Source organism: Etheostoma spectabile, unplaced genomic scaffold (genome assembly GCF_008692095.1).
Source record: "Etheostoma spectabile isolate EspeVRDwgs_2016 unplaced genomic scaffold, UIUC_Espe_1.0 scaffold00002169, whole genome shotgun sequence".
In the NCBI taxonomy this organism is placed as follows: Eukaryota; Metazoa; Chordata; class Actinopteri; order Perciformes; family Percidae; genus Etheostoma; species Etheostoma spectabile.
The window spans coordinates 477,695-496,773 of record NW_022602864.1 but is presented as its reverse complement, the minus strand read 5'-3'; the positions used below and the strand labels follow the sequence as shown (position 1 = coordinate 496,773).

Here is a 19,079-nt window from a genome sequence, read left to right as displayed (position 1 = left end):
TGTACTACAGCACTTACTGTTAAAACAAAAGTTTGGACACAGTTTTTGACACAAGGCCTTAGCTATCACATCTTGAGATCGTAACATTTGAACTGACCCTGGTGAAATCAATAATTCAGGGGGCTTTGATGGGATCCCCCCTGAATTGTATGCACCTATTTGGGAAAACTTGGCCCATTTCTTCTGGACATGATTAACTTCTCTATTGAGAAGGGCAAATTTAATTGCTGAATTTCTATAGTTAATCATGATTAATCACGTTTTATCACATGATTAAAATGATATTATTTTGCATTTCAGAACTGTTTTTAAGTACACTGATGAATATCAGTTTTTGTCAAATCAGAACATGTAACATGTAAGTCTAACACCACTCAAAGGAGTAAATGATGACTTCTGTCAAGTTTGAAAGGACGCAGGTACTGTGTCTGTCTGTGACACAGGTCACAGGAGACACACTTGGGAACTAATTTTGGATGCCAAAGAAAACAAATCAACAAAAAAACAAGATCTGGTAAATATGATTGCAAGCTTCCATCTTTTAGCTAAAACAATCAATGCATAAAGTCATCTTATTTATTAAAAACAATGACACAAAGAAAACTAACACCAACAACAAAACCGAACACCCTTTCTGTCTGGAACTGTAGAGAATAAAGGCAGACATCAGCTTGTTTTTTCATTCATTCATAAATGCATTTTCTCAGCTCAAACTGTACCACACGTTTTTTTAACACATACTTTATCGCCTTTTACACAGAAAACCTGCATCGTTATAAGCCATAAATCTATACAGTAAATTATCAAATAAATAAAACAAGCTTTATTTAAATCTTTCATTTGAAGCTGTGCATTTATCAGCGAAGATTTTACTTTAAAAGTTTCGACCAGAAGCCGAAGCGGAATACATTCCCTCACACTTGTCTACATGTCTCTCCTCCCTTTTGTTATTCAAGATTCATTTATATTCATATCAGTGAAGTCATTTGTAATTTCATTAAACTGCTGCATGCTTAATAAAAGAAAATCAAGCAACTTGGAAAAAGTTTTCACATACAGATCCAAACAGAATATGGAGCGCCATCAAGTGACCAAACCTCATATTGCACAAGAAATAAATCAATACAACTAGAATTACAGGAACACATTTAAGTGTATAAGGGAACGTCATTATATAAGTCAAAAGTTACACAAGTCTAATATACAATAAAACTGAATTCCTAAAGGTTACTTTATCATACTTGCATGAATTCTCCAAATTTAATAAAGATATACAAATATCAAAAACCAAATTGTAGGCCTTTATATACCTTTGTATATATAATGGTGACATAATTTAAGGTAAAATAACTACAATAAAAAGAATATCCTATACTTCATCATAACAGCATGATTAAATATAATTAAGATTTCAATTCAAAACCAATTATTCCCCTACACATTCAATTAATACCTATAACAGTAAGAACACACACTCACACGCACGCACACACACACACACACACACACACACACATACACATTATGGAAACTGAATTACGCTGTTAGGGACACTGATACATACAATTAATAAAAGTAAAAACACTCAAAGTGAAAAGAAACTGTCTCTCTCTGTGTATTTATTTTGATTAATCCTGTGTTTGTGACTATTCCATCCCTCTTAAAATAACTAATAATAATCCGAACTTTAAAACTTAACCCAGCAAAAGTAGATGTGTTGATCACCGCAGGCGGCGAGGTATGGGAGGTGCAGCTGAGTTTGTGTGTCTCTGAGTTGGTCTTTGAGGAAGTGCACGAGTTGGGCAGGATATGTAGCGCTCATTCTTCTTCTCTGACACCCTACAGGAAACAGTATGTAGGACTATACAGTAAATTATGTAAACTATGACGTCCACATCGTGATCATCAACAACAAAACGTAGCAGAAGCAATAATCACAGAAATGCTGACTGGGTAGCAAATACAACAAATCACATGAATTCCACTCACGTCAACAGCTCAAATGGTGTTTACTCTTACCCTGCTTAGCTAGTTAGCTTTAGGAATTTAATTGTGGGGTTAATTACTATTGAATATAGATACCATAACCAAGATGTCCTTTAATCAAAAATGACATTTTTTACAGATAACAAATAGAGTAGGGGAAAATCTGTAAATGTAGCTGTAGTTTTAGCTACAGTAAGCTAGCAATGACTATCTCACCAGTTAGCTTTCACTTTATACAGTTCTTGTTTTGTTTGGTTGGCTCTGCTTGTGTGATGGCGAGTTCTTCCGTCCACAGATTACCTAACCTGAGTGCAGTTATTGTGGTTTGGTTTTTAGTTCTGTTTTGTAGTAACTGAACATTACTGTTTTGGCAGATATTTCTATGGCATACTCATTTTCAAAAAGACAAAGTTGTGGTCTTTAAGTCAATCTTAAATAAACATGTCATTATGGCATTTTGCCTTTGTAGGCCAATGTACTGACCTAATAATCCGAATCTCCTTTGGCACATGAAAAGGTACAGTATATCATAGTCATTGTGTCGCTTCACATTGAATATCATTTTGATTGTTTGGTATCATTCAGGATCGGTCAAGCTGTGTTGCGTTTATTTACTTGTTGTGTATAATATTGTATCCCATCACAGCATCTTTTAATAGTATCACGTTACACTTAGGATGTTGTTTGTAACAGTACAGCTGAGAAAATAAATGAGGCAAACAAAAACACCCCAAATCCCCTGACTCACTCCATCATTAGTGTTAACTTTCAGCTGAACTCACTAGTTCATCCACATGGTCTCACTAAAAACCTATAGAACACACACTCACCAATAAGATTCCTGTTACTATCTCACTATTTGCAGCACCTCAAACCTTCTTACCACGGTGTACTGTAGGTGTTAATTTCCCTTTGTCATTATTTGACCCTTTAGAGACAGGTTTAGGTTTAGAGACAGAAAAGATTCTTCATCCACAAACGGTAACATGAACAAAAAAGACAATAAAGTAGCCTACATTACAATACAATAGATTTAATATGTTCAATAGCTGAAGAAATAAAGATAAGAGTTTCTGAAAGTTACAGGAATTCAGTGCAGTGACAATCAAACCATTTTTAGAGTCACTTTGATCTTTGAACTTTAATTTCATGTTTAATGTTTTCAGCATGTGTTCTTTTGCCTCTGTGTAGATATTTATATACGTTTACACAGAATGAACATCAACGTCTTTGTCGCTTTCTCACGTTTGGCTTCCTCCCCACACAACTGTGAATCATTGGTGGGTGAGCATTTCCTCTTTCAGTCATCACTGGCTGTAGATTCATTATTGGTCTCTGTGTGTTTCTGTCACACGTTCACACACCATTAGAATTGCTATTAGCCATTGCATTGTTGCAATACGATACATTTGCTACTTTGTATTGTTTTGCAGGCAATTGTATTGAACTATATTGTGTTGTTCTGCATTGTTACATTAGTAAACTTTAAACTGACCTTTCTGGGATCCGTGGAGGAATCATGGGTGGAACATTGTGGGATGCAGCATCAGACTGCCGTGGAGGTCGTGGTGGAGGAGGGACACCTTCTATCGTGTCCTTTTGGAAAAAAAAAAAAATCAAATGTATACTGTGACGACACACATGAAAACACATACAAAAAAACATTCCACTATGCTCCACATTCCCATCTGAAACAATTGGCCAATAAATCAATAACTGGATCAACGGAAACCAACTTCCTAATCCACAACTTTTTTTGGGATAATTTATGAAGTGTATTAGACTGATGGTTGAACAAAATGGGCAGTTTGAAGATATCACCCTGGGCTTTAGGGAAATTTTGACCAAATGCTTAATTGATTAATCAAAAAAATATTAAACATGAATCAATAAAGAAATGAGTTGTTGGTTGCAGGTGTATACCTTAATCAGATGTAAGACTTTTAGGATATGAGTAGGGTTTTCAATAGGAGATTGCTGAGAAACCATGTAGCAGCAAGTGCAAAACAATGAATGCCAAACAAGATTGCCCAAAAAAGAAAAACATAAATCCTGCAATTTGAGTATTTTCAAAACCTTTAAACTATAAATAGTATAGTATAAGTATCTTTACTTGTATGTATTTTAGGAACTGAAGTAGCTGGTGACTGCAGAATGAAACTCAACACTAGACTCTTTGTCTATGTCATGCATGTTTTACAGGTCAGGGTGAGACAAGCAAGACCACAAGAGAAAGTAAAGCTTCAGTAATGCAGAAAAAAAGGCTTAAATTAAGTCTATGTGAAGATTGTTGTTATTTCGGGCTCACCTCAAAGTCAGGCTCTGTCCCGCTGCTGTAGCTAATGGTGCTGTGAGTGCTGAGTCTGTTGCTTTCAGTACCTAAAGGAATGAAAAGAAGAAAAATGAACGGCTTAAAGAAAACACAGGATTTCATGTTTCTGAGAGGTAAGTGCTTGTGGTGAATTGAATGTGGAATTTTTTATTTTATCTTTGAGTCTCACAACAAAGACGTTACAGTTGTATAACATGACTGCAGGGAGAGATATTAGAGCGAGATTAAACAGAGAACCAACATCATGAGGCCCTCTGCAAATTCTGAAACTTCTCAACATGGCAGTGCATTTTGAAAGCATGGTGTTTGTGCTTTTCCAATATGCCCTTTTCTGATATTACATTTTTTGTGAAAAATAAAAAATGATACATGATTAAAATAACAGTTATTTCATAAAACATACATATATCCCAAAATTATACTAAAGAACAGTTCAATGTCCATACTATTCTAAGCTAGCTTGCTTGAAAAGAACATAAACATGAAAGGAGTAGTGAAAACCCTAACTAAAACAAGTTAAACAGAAAATGTCTGTTGAGGATTGATTAATGATCTGATAAGAGGCGGCCAGATCTTCTTAAAAGTCTGTCTTTAACAAACTAGGCTTATTTGTTAAACATTAATCTGACGGTGGGATTTTTTTTTAGTTAGGCTGTAAGAGAGGGATTGTTGTTGTATATTTCAAAGTGTAACCTGAGACCACTCACACTTTTAAAATAGAATATGTAGAATATAAAATAATATATTTCAGGGACATTTTAACATTTCAGTCCAGTTTTCTTTTAAAGGGGAAAACATTCAAGCAGAATCGCTCTCTGGAGGGTTTTCAGGAAAATTGTTGTGTAATTTTGTCTTTGAATAATTGAGTAATTGATAATTGAATCTCCCATATGATCTAATTTGCACTCAAAGGGAGTGTTAAAAGATCTTAACATCTCAAATTCGTCATAGAAATAGGGCACCAATTACAGCAGGACTCGTTTGTAAGTCAAGACATCTGTCAAGATCAGAGGCTGAACTATTTTTACAAAATTGACAGTGTTGTTTCTGATTTGCAGGAACTCCAATATGTTACCTCTAAAAAACTCTTTGTTTTTTCTTGCAACTGAGAAACAGATCTATAAGGTTCAGGTCCCCAAACTGAATAAGGAAGCTACTGTATGGCTTGTTTAGTGTTGTGAAACAAAGGAGAGGCAGACCAAAACGGTCTCTCACTTGAAATGAAATGGCCACCATTATCATGACTATTACTATTTTCTTTAGACAAGGGTAGGCCCTTTGACCCCCATGTTGTCCTTGGGTCAAAGTGACCTGTTTTCCTATATCAATGTTCTTTTTAACTACCCAATTGTAAATACCCACTTTCATGAATTTGGGGGTGTCTTATTCAATTTTATAGAGTTTGAAAAAAAGTGTTTTGAAATAGTATTGACTAACAGTTGATATATTCCAGTCTGTGATTATCCATCAACACACATTCCTTTAATTTTAGTCAAAATAATTCCCAATTTCTGCTTTTCTAGCTCAAACATTAGGTATAATATCTTAAAATTTGGTTAATTGACCATAAATTCCCCAAATAACTGTAAAACTAAAGTTAATAAGTTAGTGTTACATAGTGTGAAACGTCAAAAAGTGAGAAACATTAAAAAAACGGACGAAAACCTAAGGAAAGTTAAAAACATTGATTAAAAAGCGTCAACAAAAGTGTTGACTTTCAATTTTGACAGGAAAACAACATGAGGGTTAAGAAGAAATGTATTTATTGACAAATAGCGATCTAGTAGCCATATGAAAGAAACATTCCTGAGTCGAGACCCTTTCCTCTACTACTTAATGTGGTTTTAGATTATTCCACTGGATTTACTGTAACATCAATCATTTTACATCCTGCTACCCAAGATGAAACAAAGTGAAAAATTAAAGCTGTTTAATTAAAAACTTCAACAGCTGCAAATGTTGCTGCGTCTAATATTACCAGTGCCCCCAAGTTCCACTATGTGAGTATATTTTATTTTCTCCTCCTGCATTCTTTCTGGGTTTCTTTGGCTTATGGCTGCTACACAACTAACAAATAAGACACTATGAGCTGTGGCATACACAGCTATTTCCTTTACCCGCTTGCCTGGGTTATGTGGAAGCAAGACCCCAAACAGCAAGCAGGTGCAGACACCATGGACAGGTCACCAATCCATCACAGAGCAACAGTCACTCACATTGGAAACGTTTAGAGTCTACATGGCCTCTGACATGCATTTAATTGGAAAGTGGGAAGAAAGCCACGTAAACACAAGAAGAAAGAGCTGAGAACCTACACTTTTTGTACTTCCTGTTTAGTTACTGTTCTGACCACTGACCATAGAGTTGCAAAAATAACAATCAACAATAAAGCATGGACTCACTGGAGGTGCTGGATGTGCTACCGGTCTTCCAGGTGCTTCTCTGGATACTCTGAGTCACTGGAGGAGGGGCCGCCACCATGCTGGGTGCCGGCTCATACACAGAGCACTCTAACGTCACATTAGAGCCCCAGTATAAGTTCCTCTGCAGCGGAGCACTTATCTCATAATCTTAAAAGGGGGGAGACCACATCAAATATTAGCTTCTTTTTTTTTTTTTTTTTTCTTCACAACAGGATGTGATTTTCCGCTATATGCTGTCCAAAATGTAATAATTTTTAACTGTAATATATGCCTATAGACAGTTCATTGTGGAGATATATTGTATTTAAGTTGCATTAGCCACATTTGAGTCATAATAAATAAAATAAATATTTCAATAATAAATAGTCTAAATACTCTACCAAGCTCCTCGCCGGTCTTCTCTCTCTCTTTGTGACGTCTGTTGATGCTTTCTCGTAATCGCTTTAGATTTTCCTAAAGAATAACAAACAGCACACAAAATTTAGATCCATTTCCTGACCACAAATCAGCACCTGACAGACGTAAAGTTTGTATCGTTGTTTTACCTGCTGATAGCGTATGGAGCTGGACCTCCGCTCATGGTCAAACTGCCAGGCCTTGAACTCTTGGACAGCTTCATCCACGGTAATTTCCCCCACCTTCACCCTCTCCTGCAGGGATATGAGCTGTCTCTGTCCAGGTGTCTTCATCCCAGCATAGGGGTCATAAACAGGAGGGGGGGCGGGCGCTACAGGCTGAGCTGGATGGGTGGAAAAGGTTGTCATTTAACAAAAACAGATGTATATTGAATATTGTAAAATGTTCCAATTTGCATAATGTCATGCCTAGTAACTAGAAAAGTCAAAGTCAAGTCAAAATAAAAGGCTGTTTTCTTTTGGGATTCTTTTTTTAAGTTGTACAACTGTTCCTTGTACTTATCAGCAGAACTAATCTCCTTGGTTCAATAGGCAGAGTCAAAGAAGCACTGATGTATGAAGCACAGTATTTAAAACTCTATCTGACATATTTGTATGACAGAAATGAGCCAGCTAGCCTACCAAAATAACTACAATATAGTATATTGTATAGTGGCCAGCAAAAACAATTTTAATTTACAATCTAAAGGGTATTTCCAATTTTTTTTTTTATTAGTGCATTTAAATATTAAAGGAAAAAAATGGACTTACAGTAAGTAAAAGTGCAAAATTATTACCATCAAAAGTCATACATATTAAATTACTGGATTATAGTTGAATTAGTATAGCAGTGCCAGACCTTCCTCCACAGCGCTGTGGAGGAAGGTCTGGCAAGTCCACACAGCATTCCGGAATGAGAGAAATGTGTACGTTCAAAGGTTGGTACGTTTAGTTGTGCACCAGAAAACTAAGATAGTCTAGCTAGCTGTCTGGAGTTACCCTGCAGAGATCTGAGGAGCAGGTAACCATAGTCCTCAGAAATCCACTTAAGTTTAAAATGTCAACATAAAGAAAGCCCAAGGTAACGGATATCCGGCCTAAGAGATTAATTACTAATAGTATTACAATAAATAAATACAATTACAAACTATAAACATAGTTTTACAATGATCTTATCAACTTGAAATGAAAAAAACAAACTTGAGAACAGAAAAGAATACCTGCTTGATATCCCACTTCCAGGGTTTTACTCTGGAACAAAGTTTTATCTGAAAATACTGTCAGAGATATTGAGTTATCTTTTTTTGCCATGGAGAACAGTTTTATGAAATCTGAAAATTTTTGGGGAAAGAGAAAAAGGCTGCTCAATACCTCTAGAGATGTAGGGCATAGGCTTTTCAGGGTCAGACTCAGACTTAGGTCTGGGGATGGGGGCTGGTGGACGGTTCAGGATTGCTGGGTCATAGGTGTCGTTTCTGTCCACAGTATCATAGATATCCTCTGGGCAGAGATTGTATGGATCCTCCTCTTCTTCAATTTGATCTAAGTCATTATCTTTCTCCTCTTCCTCACTTTTAAGGTGCCTATTGTTGTCCTGGTTTACACTGGCATGTGGTTTTGCTGAAGGACACAATGTAACCATACTATATTGTATATATACTTTTCTATATTATACATGTTGCAATTGGAGATCATTACTTTAGTTATTGAAATATATCAAGGTATACCTTGGAAGAACTTCCTAAGCATAGCTTCCTCTGGGTTCTTGCCTACTGCGGTCATCACCTCATCTGGAAAAAATGTCAGAATCAGCAAAAGCTTAACCATCATTTTTGTAGTTGTCATAATTTTTAGGACCAATAAATGAAGACATTTTAATCTTACATAGATCCTCTGCACATTCAGGGTCAATCCCCAGCATTGACTCATATATGTCCTCTGAGCAACCAGAGTACTTCATCATGATATCATCAGTGGCCGTTGACATCGACTCATAAACTTCTACACCCTCTTCTGTGTTGACGGAGTCCTCAATGTGAGACTTGAGCATGTCTGCTGTCTCCTAGATTTGTCAGAACACAAGAGAGAGGCAGACACTGAGAAAACAAAATATGCAAAAAGATAATATGAAACACATTGTTGGATGCTGCATGAAAATAACATCACTGGACTTACAACAAATTCATCCATGAACTGTCTGAGATCAGAGAAGCCACTCTTCTCTGCCAGCGTGTTTGGGTAGTCTCCATACTTGTTCATCACGCTGTAAGCCTGCAGAGCCCCAGGACATTGAAGGAGAACAGTGGTCAGCTTCTTAAGGCCATATTTAGCAGCAAAGTGGAGCAGCGTGGGAAGCTCCTCGTTGCGCTGATCTGTAGTTCCAAAAAGCAATCGGATAAAACAATTTGTATGACGGCATGTTGACTCCTAAAAGCTGCTTTCACTCTGTGAGGTTTCATCGTTATAAATCAAACAGGCAATGCAAATGTGGATCAAATATGTTCTTGCGATACATCTGCTACAACAGCACATCTGCCTCCAACTTTGGGAAATTTTTTGGGGAATGTACCCCAAAATAAATCAGCTTTTTGTGTTTTTGTACTCACATGATGCCATATTGTCTACTTCAATCTGTCTGATTCCAAACAGCTGAAGACTAGTTGCAGGCATTCTGGACTTAAACGAGTCAGTTAGCATGTTGTCCAGCGATTCAGTTGCATTGGACATCAAGTTGAAGGCCTGAAAGTACAAAATGACATGCATAACCTGAAGAGCTTTTAACAGTAGGAAAACAACACTTTATCATATGACATAATGGCATACCTGGCAGATGAAGTTAACGGGATCAGTAGCATTTTCAAGATACCGACTGACTTCTCCCATATTGGTGTAGTATGTAACGGACGTCAAGCTGACACAGCATTGGTCAGTGTACATGGTGAGTGATACTACTCCAGCAGGCATGTCTAGTAGGGGAAAAAAGAAAGTACAGTGATTTCAGATTAACGTTTCTTGCCATCATCACTGAAAAAACAAGTAAGGTCTGATTACTTCCTGGCGATACTTACCAGGTGCAGTAACACTTATAGTGTATTCATTCTCCACAGTGCCTGTGACCCTTTTTGCAGTTGTATTTTCAGATGAAAACTCTACCTCTGGTACTGACCGATCATCTACTTTATGCGTGAAAATGATAAAAACTTTCTCCTGTTCCTTAAAAAATTAAATAGGGAAAATAGAATTAATAGAGCTTCTAAGTAATTATTTACTAGGAGTTTACTATTTAAATTCTAGAAAAACAATGTTGATAATATCGTAATATGACTTGATGTTTGTATGATGTAATTACTTTAGTCTTACCCCACACAGAACTCTGTTTGGTTGAACTGTGAGACAGGTGAGGTGCGGGGGTGTATACAGTTCCTCGCTTGTTGAATACCCTGTGCTCACTGCTTCTTCATCCTTCAGGACAGTTTCCTGTTGCTCTTCTGACACCAGTTCCTCTGTTTCATCAACTGTGGTATTTTCCATTGAAGATGCTGCTGGGATGTGAAACTCCATTGCAGCTACAGCTTCGATCTTATGTTCGGCCTCCACTTGTAAGCCTTTGAATAAAAAAGGAAAGATGTTATTATCAAAACGTTTGTGTACAAAAAATAAATTTTCTCTGCTGAGTTTCAGTTCTAAATGCTGAAGTTTGAGGTATCCACATACAAAACCTCTGTGACCACCTTTTAGACACAACACAATGAAGACATAGAATTTCATTTGTGTTTTTAAAAGCATTTGATAAACCACAGCCCTCTCTGTGAACAGTTTTCACAAGGATAATCGAGATGCTGATCAGTTCTTTTTCAAACATTTTTTGTCAGATCTTGACCACCAGATGCAGTACAATATTTATATTAAGGTAAGTGAGAGATTATGTCTTTTTGTAACTTGGGTGAAGTGACTCTTTGATTATGTTTGCTCTTTGGGCCTCAAAGTAACATTTCTAAATTTCAAAAAATTGTAACCTATTAGGAAAAGCTTCAGAATACAGTTTAGCTATAAAAATAACACCACCAAAGTGTTAAAGGCAAAACTGAAATAATAACAGAATACTGATTAAAAAAAAGGGTGATAAGTTTTGCATACCATCAGTGATGGACTCCAAAATGGTGGAAATGTAGACAGCAGGATCGTCGTCAGCGTAGAGTTTTCTCCAGCTTGGCCAGTCTTCGAAGTACTCTGTCAGTATGTCATCCTCTGGCAAGCTGAAGAGCAGTGCCACCACTCTATGTGGAGGATAAAGGAGTCTCTCAAGTGCTCCCTGCAGTTCAGGGTCACAGAGCATGTTCAGGATTTCTCCCGTGAGGAGAACCACAATGCACTTGCAGCTTTGGAAATATTCAAAGTCACATCCGTAGAGCTGATCAGCTGGGTTGACCGCATACAGCAAAATAGACAATTTGCGAAATTCTTTGGACGATTTCAAAATCTGCTGCAAATATGTTGCCCATTCCTTTGCCTCAGCTGTGTGCAGAATTAACAGCTCATGCGCTGAAACTGAATAGGTTAGTGTGATTAGAAAGTACAGTGCATGCATTCAAAACACTTTCCAAACTGCCCAAACAAAGTATAAAACTGGAAAATAATATTCATTAGTTCCTCAAACACTGCTGATCCAGCCTAACCACGTGAAATGAATCACAATCCTGTAATCGGCTAAACATTCCACTGATGACATGACACTGATCATATTGTGAGATGGTCTACATGTTGCAGCAGGTAATGTTTGACGTGGAAATGCTCCACAACATACCAGCTGTCCAGCTGTGAAACGTCAAGGTCACTGTGGTTACCGAATGAATGTCCGACTTGTTTGATTTTTCAGTATCGAGCCAACAAGGAGTTGTGCAAACATTGCACTGCGTCAACATTGGTCAGAGTAATTTTGTTTGACTCATTACAGTGTTTAATCAGGTCAAGTTCACCCCTGTACACGCTAACTGGGAAAGAAACCCAACATGACTATTTTACCTTCATCCCGGTTCCCACTGATGACAGGGCAGAGAGACTTGCCATCTGTTTTTTTAATAGACCGGTAACAACATTCAAATTTAGACGTTTGGGAAATACTTAAATAACCGACATATGCTTATAAGATGATTGCTTCCTCTTTTATTTAATTTGCTCAGAAAAAAACTTGTCAATGAAAGTTCAACTAAATAAAGTCTAATTAAATAAACATATTTCAAAAGAAAAGTTAAAACATTCTAAAAGAGGAATCCATATTGTATAAAAGATTGCTTTCTTTTGGGTATATTTCCGCCACCAGAAACTAACTAAAAAGACGGTAAAAGATATGTCACATTTACCTGATTCAATACTCAAGATGGGTTCTTCCATGGTCAAAAGTCCAGAAAATTACCCCTTAAGACGCATAATTTGCCCAAATATGTCCTTTTGGTTTGTCAAGCTTACTAAAGCTTCTTTCCTCTTCAACTGAAACTACGTTAGCTTTCACAGTTATAGAACTTTGCTCAGTTGTATTAATAGCAACACTTAGTTTCCTGATTTTGGTGATACTGCCCACTTCCTGAAACAGTTGAAGAAGTGAGAAAATGCGCTGCAGTGGTGTTATGGCGTGCAACAGGTCTTTGATTACACATACCCTTTGCTGCTTTTCATTAGTCATTTGTAGATAGTACGTAGATAATTTTAAGTGAAAAGTGGGAAAAAAAACAAAAAAAGGGGTAATTAATGTAGATACTGTGTTAAACCTTGATGTAGAAAACCGATTCATCCTAGTCTTTATGTAGGAAAACACACACACACACACACACACACACACACACACACACACACACACACACACACAGTTCACCTGTTGTGCGAGTCATATGCTTCTTCTGTTTTTTCACTTCCTACACAAGGTGTAATGAGTCTAAAGTTTCAAAGTCAGAGTGATATTGTGAGCCCATATCTCAAATAAGTATGATAGGGCTTATCTCAAAACAGTAACACTATATATAAAAGTATAAAAGTTAATGTTTTATAATATATTATATATAATGTTATATAATGTAATACAGACAAGGTAAAATAAGCCATTGGTGTGGCGGCCTCTAGCTTCTCCCTCATATATAAAGCCTTGTAAATTTAATAGCTAAGAAATAAGGACTAGGTATGGTGATTGAGAGCTGGAGACCAAGTGTGTGGATATTATTTTTTATTTTACCTTTATTTAACCAGAAAGAAAAACTCATTGAGATTAAAAATCTCTTTTCCAAGAGTGTCCTGGCCAAGATAAGCAGCAGCACAAACAACAAGGTTGCAGACATATAACAAATAACATATGTCATGAACATAAAACATAAAACACTTTATGCTGTTAATAAATAGTGAGTAACAAGGTCATAAAATATCTAAATTTCAACAATAGTGAATAACAACAAGGATCGTCAGAATAATCAATCATAACATCTACAGCCAGTGTGCTCAGCCTCCATGTCATTTAAAAGTACTTTAAAAGCAGCCAGTGAAACCATCTCCTGAAGATTCAGGACAATTTGCAGCTGATTCCAAGCATAGGGGGCCGCGTACTTAAACGCCCCTTTTCCTAATTCAGTCCGGACTTGAGGGGCAGATAACAGTAATGAGTCATCAGAACGAAGACAATATCTTCTTGTACCTTTCTTTATGATGTAGGTTTGAAGGTATGGGGGAAGCAGACCAAGCATAGCCTTATAAATTAGAGTGTACCAATGATTGAGTCTACGGGTGGACAATGCAGGCCAACCAACCCGATCATACAATGAACAGTGATGAGTAAGGGCTCTAAAGTTAGTAATGAACCTAAGAGCTCCGTGGTAAACAGTATCCAGAAGTTTCAAGCTTTGAGTTGACGAATGCATGTATATAACATGCATTCGGATATGTGCGTGTGTAGGGGCGGGTGGGAGGTGTGTATGGGTGGGTGTGAGTGGTTGGGTTTGTGTGTCAACAGTGTGGGGAGATGTATATGTTAAGGTATGAGTATGATTATGTATGAGTGAAGTTTAAGATTCTGTGGAATAGAGGTATTGTTACTGTTACTAGTTGGATTGGTGCGCTGATTGGAGTATGAAATTACACAATATGCTGGTATATGTATCACTTTTTGATGGAAATATTAAAAATAATTATTAAAAAAATAGAAAAGCATCTCTTGGAAAACTATAAGATCAGCAGATACCAATTTGATAAAACATACAGATTATATAAGAGGAGATACCAAAGAGGTATGTTTATAGGGATGTATGTTTAAGAAAAAAAAAATGGAAGATGACATGGCACAAGTATTAGCAATGAAGAATTAAATTATGCTGTTTTATGCTGTAGCTGTTTTATTTGTTCTTTTTTTTTTTGTGCAAATGGAAAATGTTGTTGTGGATGTTGGACCGGAAGCTGTTGGATTAATTATTATTGTTTTGGTGTTATGTAATTTATATAAGATGGGCAACATAGTAGCATGACACGTAAATAAAAATATTAATCAATAAAAAATACACTATGTATTAAAAGTGAAGGCGATTTTCTGAGGGTGTATTTTTAGGCTTTGTGCTTTATACATTTTTAGAATGAAACTGTTAATAATATCATCTTTCTTATTATGATTCTATGAATACTGAAGTTATTTTTGTGCTCAAAGAATCATCTGTATTGTGTCCCTATTACTGCTGCAGGTGAAGTTTCAGATTCCACAACAACTTTTCCTCTAACATGCAACAACTTATCACTACAACACAAAGAACCACACTGATATAACCACTAGAGGGCAGCAAACAATCACTAACACCATCTTAAAGACCAGCTCCATCACCAGTCACTATGCAGGCAACTACCAGAACAAAGCAGTCACTACAAGGCAGGTACTTCTATACAGGTGTGGTAAAATATTTTAGCAGTAATATCCCACCATACATAGGGTATAATGAATTATTTACATCCTTTGAATTGGTTTGACAGACTTAATAACGTATCAACTGTGGGGAGTTGGTTTGAGCATCTTTACTTGGCAGCAACTCTATTGGAAAAGAAAACTATTTCAAACACCAATTTTTTCTTATCCCCTTACAGGATAAAAGGTGGCGTGAACTATACACAACATCCCCATGGCACATCAACACTGGACAATTGTTTGGACTTCTGCAGGCCAGGAGGATTGTTTTGCTCTGCTGGAAGAATATGGACATCAGCATAAGAATCAGAATCAGCTTTATTTGCCAGGTATGAGAACACATACGAGGAATTTTGCTTTGGATCGCATTGCTCACAATACGCTTACTCATACAAAACAAAATATATATACACACACTTTAAACAGAAATATATAAGAAACTCAAAAAAAAGGTTAAGAATATAGTGCAATGAAGAGTGCAAAGTATGCAGGAGTAAATTATAATTATGATAATTATTATTTTAATTATGGAGCACAGTGCAATAGTGAATGTATGCTATGATATAAGTATTATATTACAATATGAACAGTATGAACAGCTCTGAAATAGAGAATGAGAATGATGAAGGAATAATATTATGTTATTATAGGAGTATTATAGTACAATATAAACACTATGAACAGCTCGGAAATAGAGAACGATGAATAAATAAGTGGAACCAGTAAACAGAATGATTAGAGACAGTGTTGCTGGAGTTGAACCTGGCACTGGGAGTCAGAAGTCAGCTGTTCATCAGAGAGATGGCTTGTGGAAAAAAACTGTTCCTGAGTCTGTTGGTTTTGGCGTACAGTGCTCTGTAGCGCCTACCAGAGGGGAGAAGCTGGAACAGGTTGTGTCCGGGGTAAGATGGGTCTGCAGTCATGTTTCCTGCCGGTTTCCCGTATAGTTGTGACCGCACCAGAGAGCCAGCTGATCAACCTCCCGTCTGTAGGCCGACTCATCACCGTCCCGGATGAGGCTTGTTGTCAGCAAACTTCAGGAGTTTAACGGATGGGTCTCCTGAGGTGCAGTACATACTTGTTATGGGTATGTGGACGCAGCCTGTCTTGTTTTGGACTTCTATTGTTAAAGGAAAATACAAGTACTTTACTCATTTATGGAGTAGTTATAAAGATCTTTTTTGCATTGGGAGGCTGAATGTACTAAGGAGTTTATGCGCTATATGGTGCCCTTAAATTCAGTGGAACAAAAAAGTAGTGTGTGTGGAATGTACAGTGGCCTACACTACTTTCTGCTGACAATTCTACATCGCAATGCGTCACATTTACTGTTTTGTGACCCCCTACACCTGTTTGTGAAGACGCATAATGACAATGATTCATAAGTGTACTAAATCTCAATTCGCTGATCACTTAAATAGAGAAAACTGCAATATTAACAGGCGGAAAGAGTTGAAGGCTACACTTGAGGTATATTTTCCTGGCATGGCTTAGACCTACTGAACCAACTGGGAGATGAGGTAAATGCCAAAAAACACAAAGCAATCATCAGTGATCACAGTCATTGTGTGAGAATGGATGGACCAGATCGCAGCCCAACAAAGCCCTCAAAGGGGTGTCTGAAGAAGCACCTGAAGCAGGTTTTTCCACTTCCAACAACAAAACACCAAACCATCAAATCTCTTGTAGAATTACTTCATCAACCAGACACCTGTCGAATCAAAGCCAAGAAACTGGTCCTTGTTGGCTCACAGTTTAAACCTTTTTGTTGGTGTTTGGCTTATTCTGGCATGTACATGTAGGTTTGCCCTGGTCTAAATCTTCAGTTTCTTTAATTATAGTTCCAAAATTACAAGACAAGAGTTTATTCACTTGTCTGAATTTCAACCACAAAATCAATTTACACAGCTTTGCCTTTCTCCAATAATACGATTAGTTTTGTTTCTGCTTTGACCTCTTTCTCCAATGTAGACCTTTTCATGGCCGTAGCAGAAGTTCACTCTGACTTCTGAAGAGCAGGGTGATCCATGACCCTCCTTTAAGTACAATTTCCTGTAGAAAAAGAATCCCCTAATTTCTTCTAACTCTGCCATTAGCTACCATAAGCATGACCGGCCCGTTACCTTTTGTTTGGGCTCCCTTGGAACCACTATCTATTAGGTGGCTCAAATCAAATCCCTGCAGCCTGAGTTTAATAAGAGAATATTTTCGCCCCTATATTTTAACCTTGTTATCCAATATCCTGTCTTTTTAGTCTGCAGTGTGTTTTCAGCACACAGAGCGACTCAGCCAGAGAGCGTGCGTCAGTTAACAGCAGAGACCTGACATGCCTCTCAGAGCACAAAGGTTCAAGCAAGGACTAACAGGTTTGTGATATTCTGCTCTGTTGGCACGGGATTATGTTGATTATGGAATAATGTTATAGAAGTTTAAAGAGTTTACTACTGACCAGGCCGGACATTATTTTTAGTTTAAGTCTACCTGAGACATGCCTAGATGTTAGCTGGGCCGCTTAATATGAGATGCAATATGAGACTGCTTAACTATGTTTGGCTTATTTTACTTGAAATTGCACTTAGCAGACACATAATTATTGGGTATGAGAAAATGGATTTGGCCAATTTCTGAACTGCATTTAATTTCGATAGCGTCCACATTATGTGCCTCCTTGGTGAAACCTTTCCTAAAAGGTAATTTGTTAGCAACGGAAGAAATGCTGATTTAAATTTAAACATGTATTTTTAGACTATGAAACTGTTTCACAAGCTCATGACATTTTCTCAGCTCATAGAGAAGCGTGTAATTCTACAACGACAGAATAACATCAAAACTAAAGTTACTACAGAGCACTCCAAGGCAGGTAGGCTGTAACAGAGGGGGAGCAGAGTACTGTACATCTAATATTGCCGACATAATGGTCATGTTACAGTCTCATTTACTGTACTTCCCCATCCCGGGAAAGCACTACCTCATATCTGCACTACCTCTAAGGCTGTTTTGGGAGACTTTTCAAGTGGAGGAAGCTAGAAACAAAGCACAGTCCGAGGACCAGGAGTGCAATCTTGAAATGGAAAACTGAAATGGGGAAAGGGTCTTGAGCTGAAATGTTATTTGGACGATAGCCTGCATAAGAAAGGAACTGTGTTTGGTTTCTCATTGAGAGTCACCAGCAGGGCTCATTGTGATAAGAAAATAAGTCTAATGTTACCTGATCTGGTATAATGTGGACCAATTACCACTCCATTGCACTTCATTACAGGCCTGTAATAGGGCCGGGGGTCAGTGCTTGAGATGGAGTGACAGAGGAAAATTGAGTCGTCATTGATAATATGATAAAAACTGACAGTGAGAGGCCCTTCCAACAAATTATTGAAATTTACAGTTGATAGGGAAACACTATAACCTCATTTGGTAAGCAGCTGGCAAGCACTTGTACAAAGCAGGTCCTCTAACACAATGAGGGGCTTATGGAGAGAGGGAAATCCAAAACTATCACAGAATAGTTTGAGACTCCTGCTCATTGGCCTCTGGCACTGAGTGTGCATGTATTCCGTTTTTGGAAAAAATCTTCAGTCAAACAAACTAACCCACTGGACAGTATATTTCTCTTTAGCAAGTGGATTGTGGAACCCCATTATATGTTGCAACAATGACATGCTGACAAAAAAACAAATATAGTCTGGCAGACATTATTTTCATTCTTAGTGTCTCTCCACAATGGAATAGAGAAGTGCATAGGTTAACAGAATACAAAATCTCACAGTTACTGTAAAACACTCTGCTCTTGGAAAAAGGTACGGCAACCATTTGTTTGCCTCAGTTAAAGTGCCTCCATTTGAGGCCCCTTGAATAAATAAATCAAATAAACTACCGTCAGACATACATTTCCAATCCATCAAGGTAATCAGATTCTGTTTACCTGAATGGGAACTATTCTAAAATGTTATTAAAAACTTAAATGGAGTTTAGGTGTGGAATAACTAGGCACAGGAAATGATGAGCAAACAGCAGGATAAGAT

General features: G+C 37.3%; 1 protein-coding gene across 3 annotated transcripts in view; it reads right to left on the bottom strand.

Moving 5' to 3' along the window:
• Positions 1-1,169: 1,169 nt before the first annotated feature.
• pik3ap1 (phosphoinositide-3-kinase adaptor protein 1) overlaps positions 1,170-19,079 on the bottom strand; it is a 36,027-nt gene continuing 18,117 nt past the window's right edge. The window contains exons 1-17 of one of the 3 annotated variants that reach the window (XM_032507316.1): positions 12,497-12,758; positions 11,274-11,684; positions 10,497-10,741; positions 10,205-10,349; positions 9,960-10,102; positions 9,743-9,875; positions 9,312-9,508; positions 9,021-9,198; positions 8,864-8,926; positions 8,508-8,756; positions 8,357-8,413; positions 7,287-7,480; positions 7,122-7,194; positions 6,721-6,888; positions 4,295-4,365; positions 3,482-3,582; positions 1,170-1,839 (exon numbers count right to left, since the gene is read on the bottom strand). In XM_032507316.1, coding sequence (XP_032363207.1) covers positions 1,722-1,839; positions 3,482-3,582; positions 4,295-4,365; positions 6,721-6,888; positions 7,122-7,194; positions 7,287-7,480; positions 8,357-8,413; positions 8,508-8,756; positions 8,864-8,926; positions 9,021-9,198; positions 9,312-9,508; positions 9,743-9,875; positions 9,960-10,102; positions 10,205-10,349; positions 10,497-10,741; positions 11,274-11,684; positions 12,497-12,527 — 2,577 coding nt within the window. In that variant the 5' untranslated portion in view covers positions 12,528-12,758 and the 3' untranslated portion in view covers positions 1,170-1,721. Of the gene's footprint in view, positions 1,840-3,481; positions 3,583-4,294; positions 4,366-6,720; positions 6,889-7,121; positions 7,195-7,286; positions 7,481-8,356; positions 8,414-8,507; positions 8,757-8,863; positions 8,927-9,020; positions 9,199-9,311; positions 9,509-9,742; positions 9,876-9,959; positions 10,103-10,204; positions 10,350-10,496; positions 10,742-11,273; positions 11,685-12,496; positions 12,762-19,079 lie in introns of those variants that run through there. The other 2 variants (XM_032507317.1, XM_032507318.1) reach the window with 2 other exon arrangements.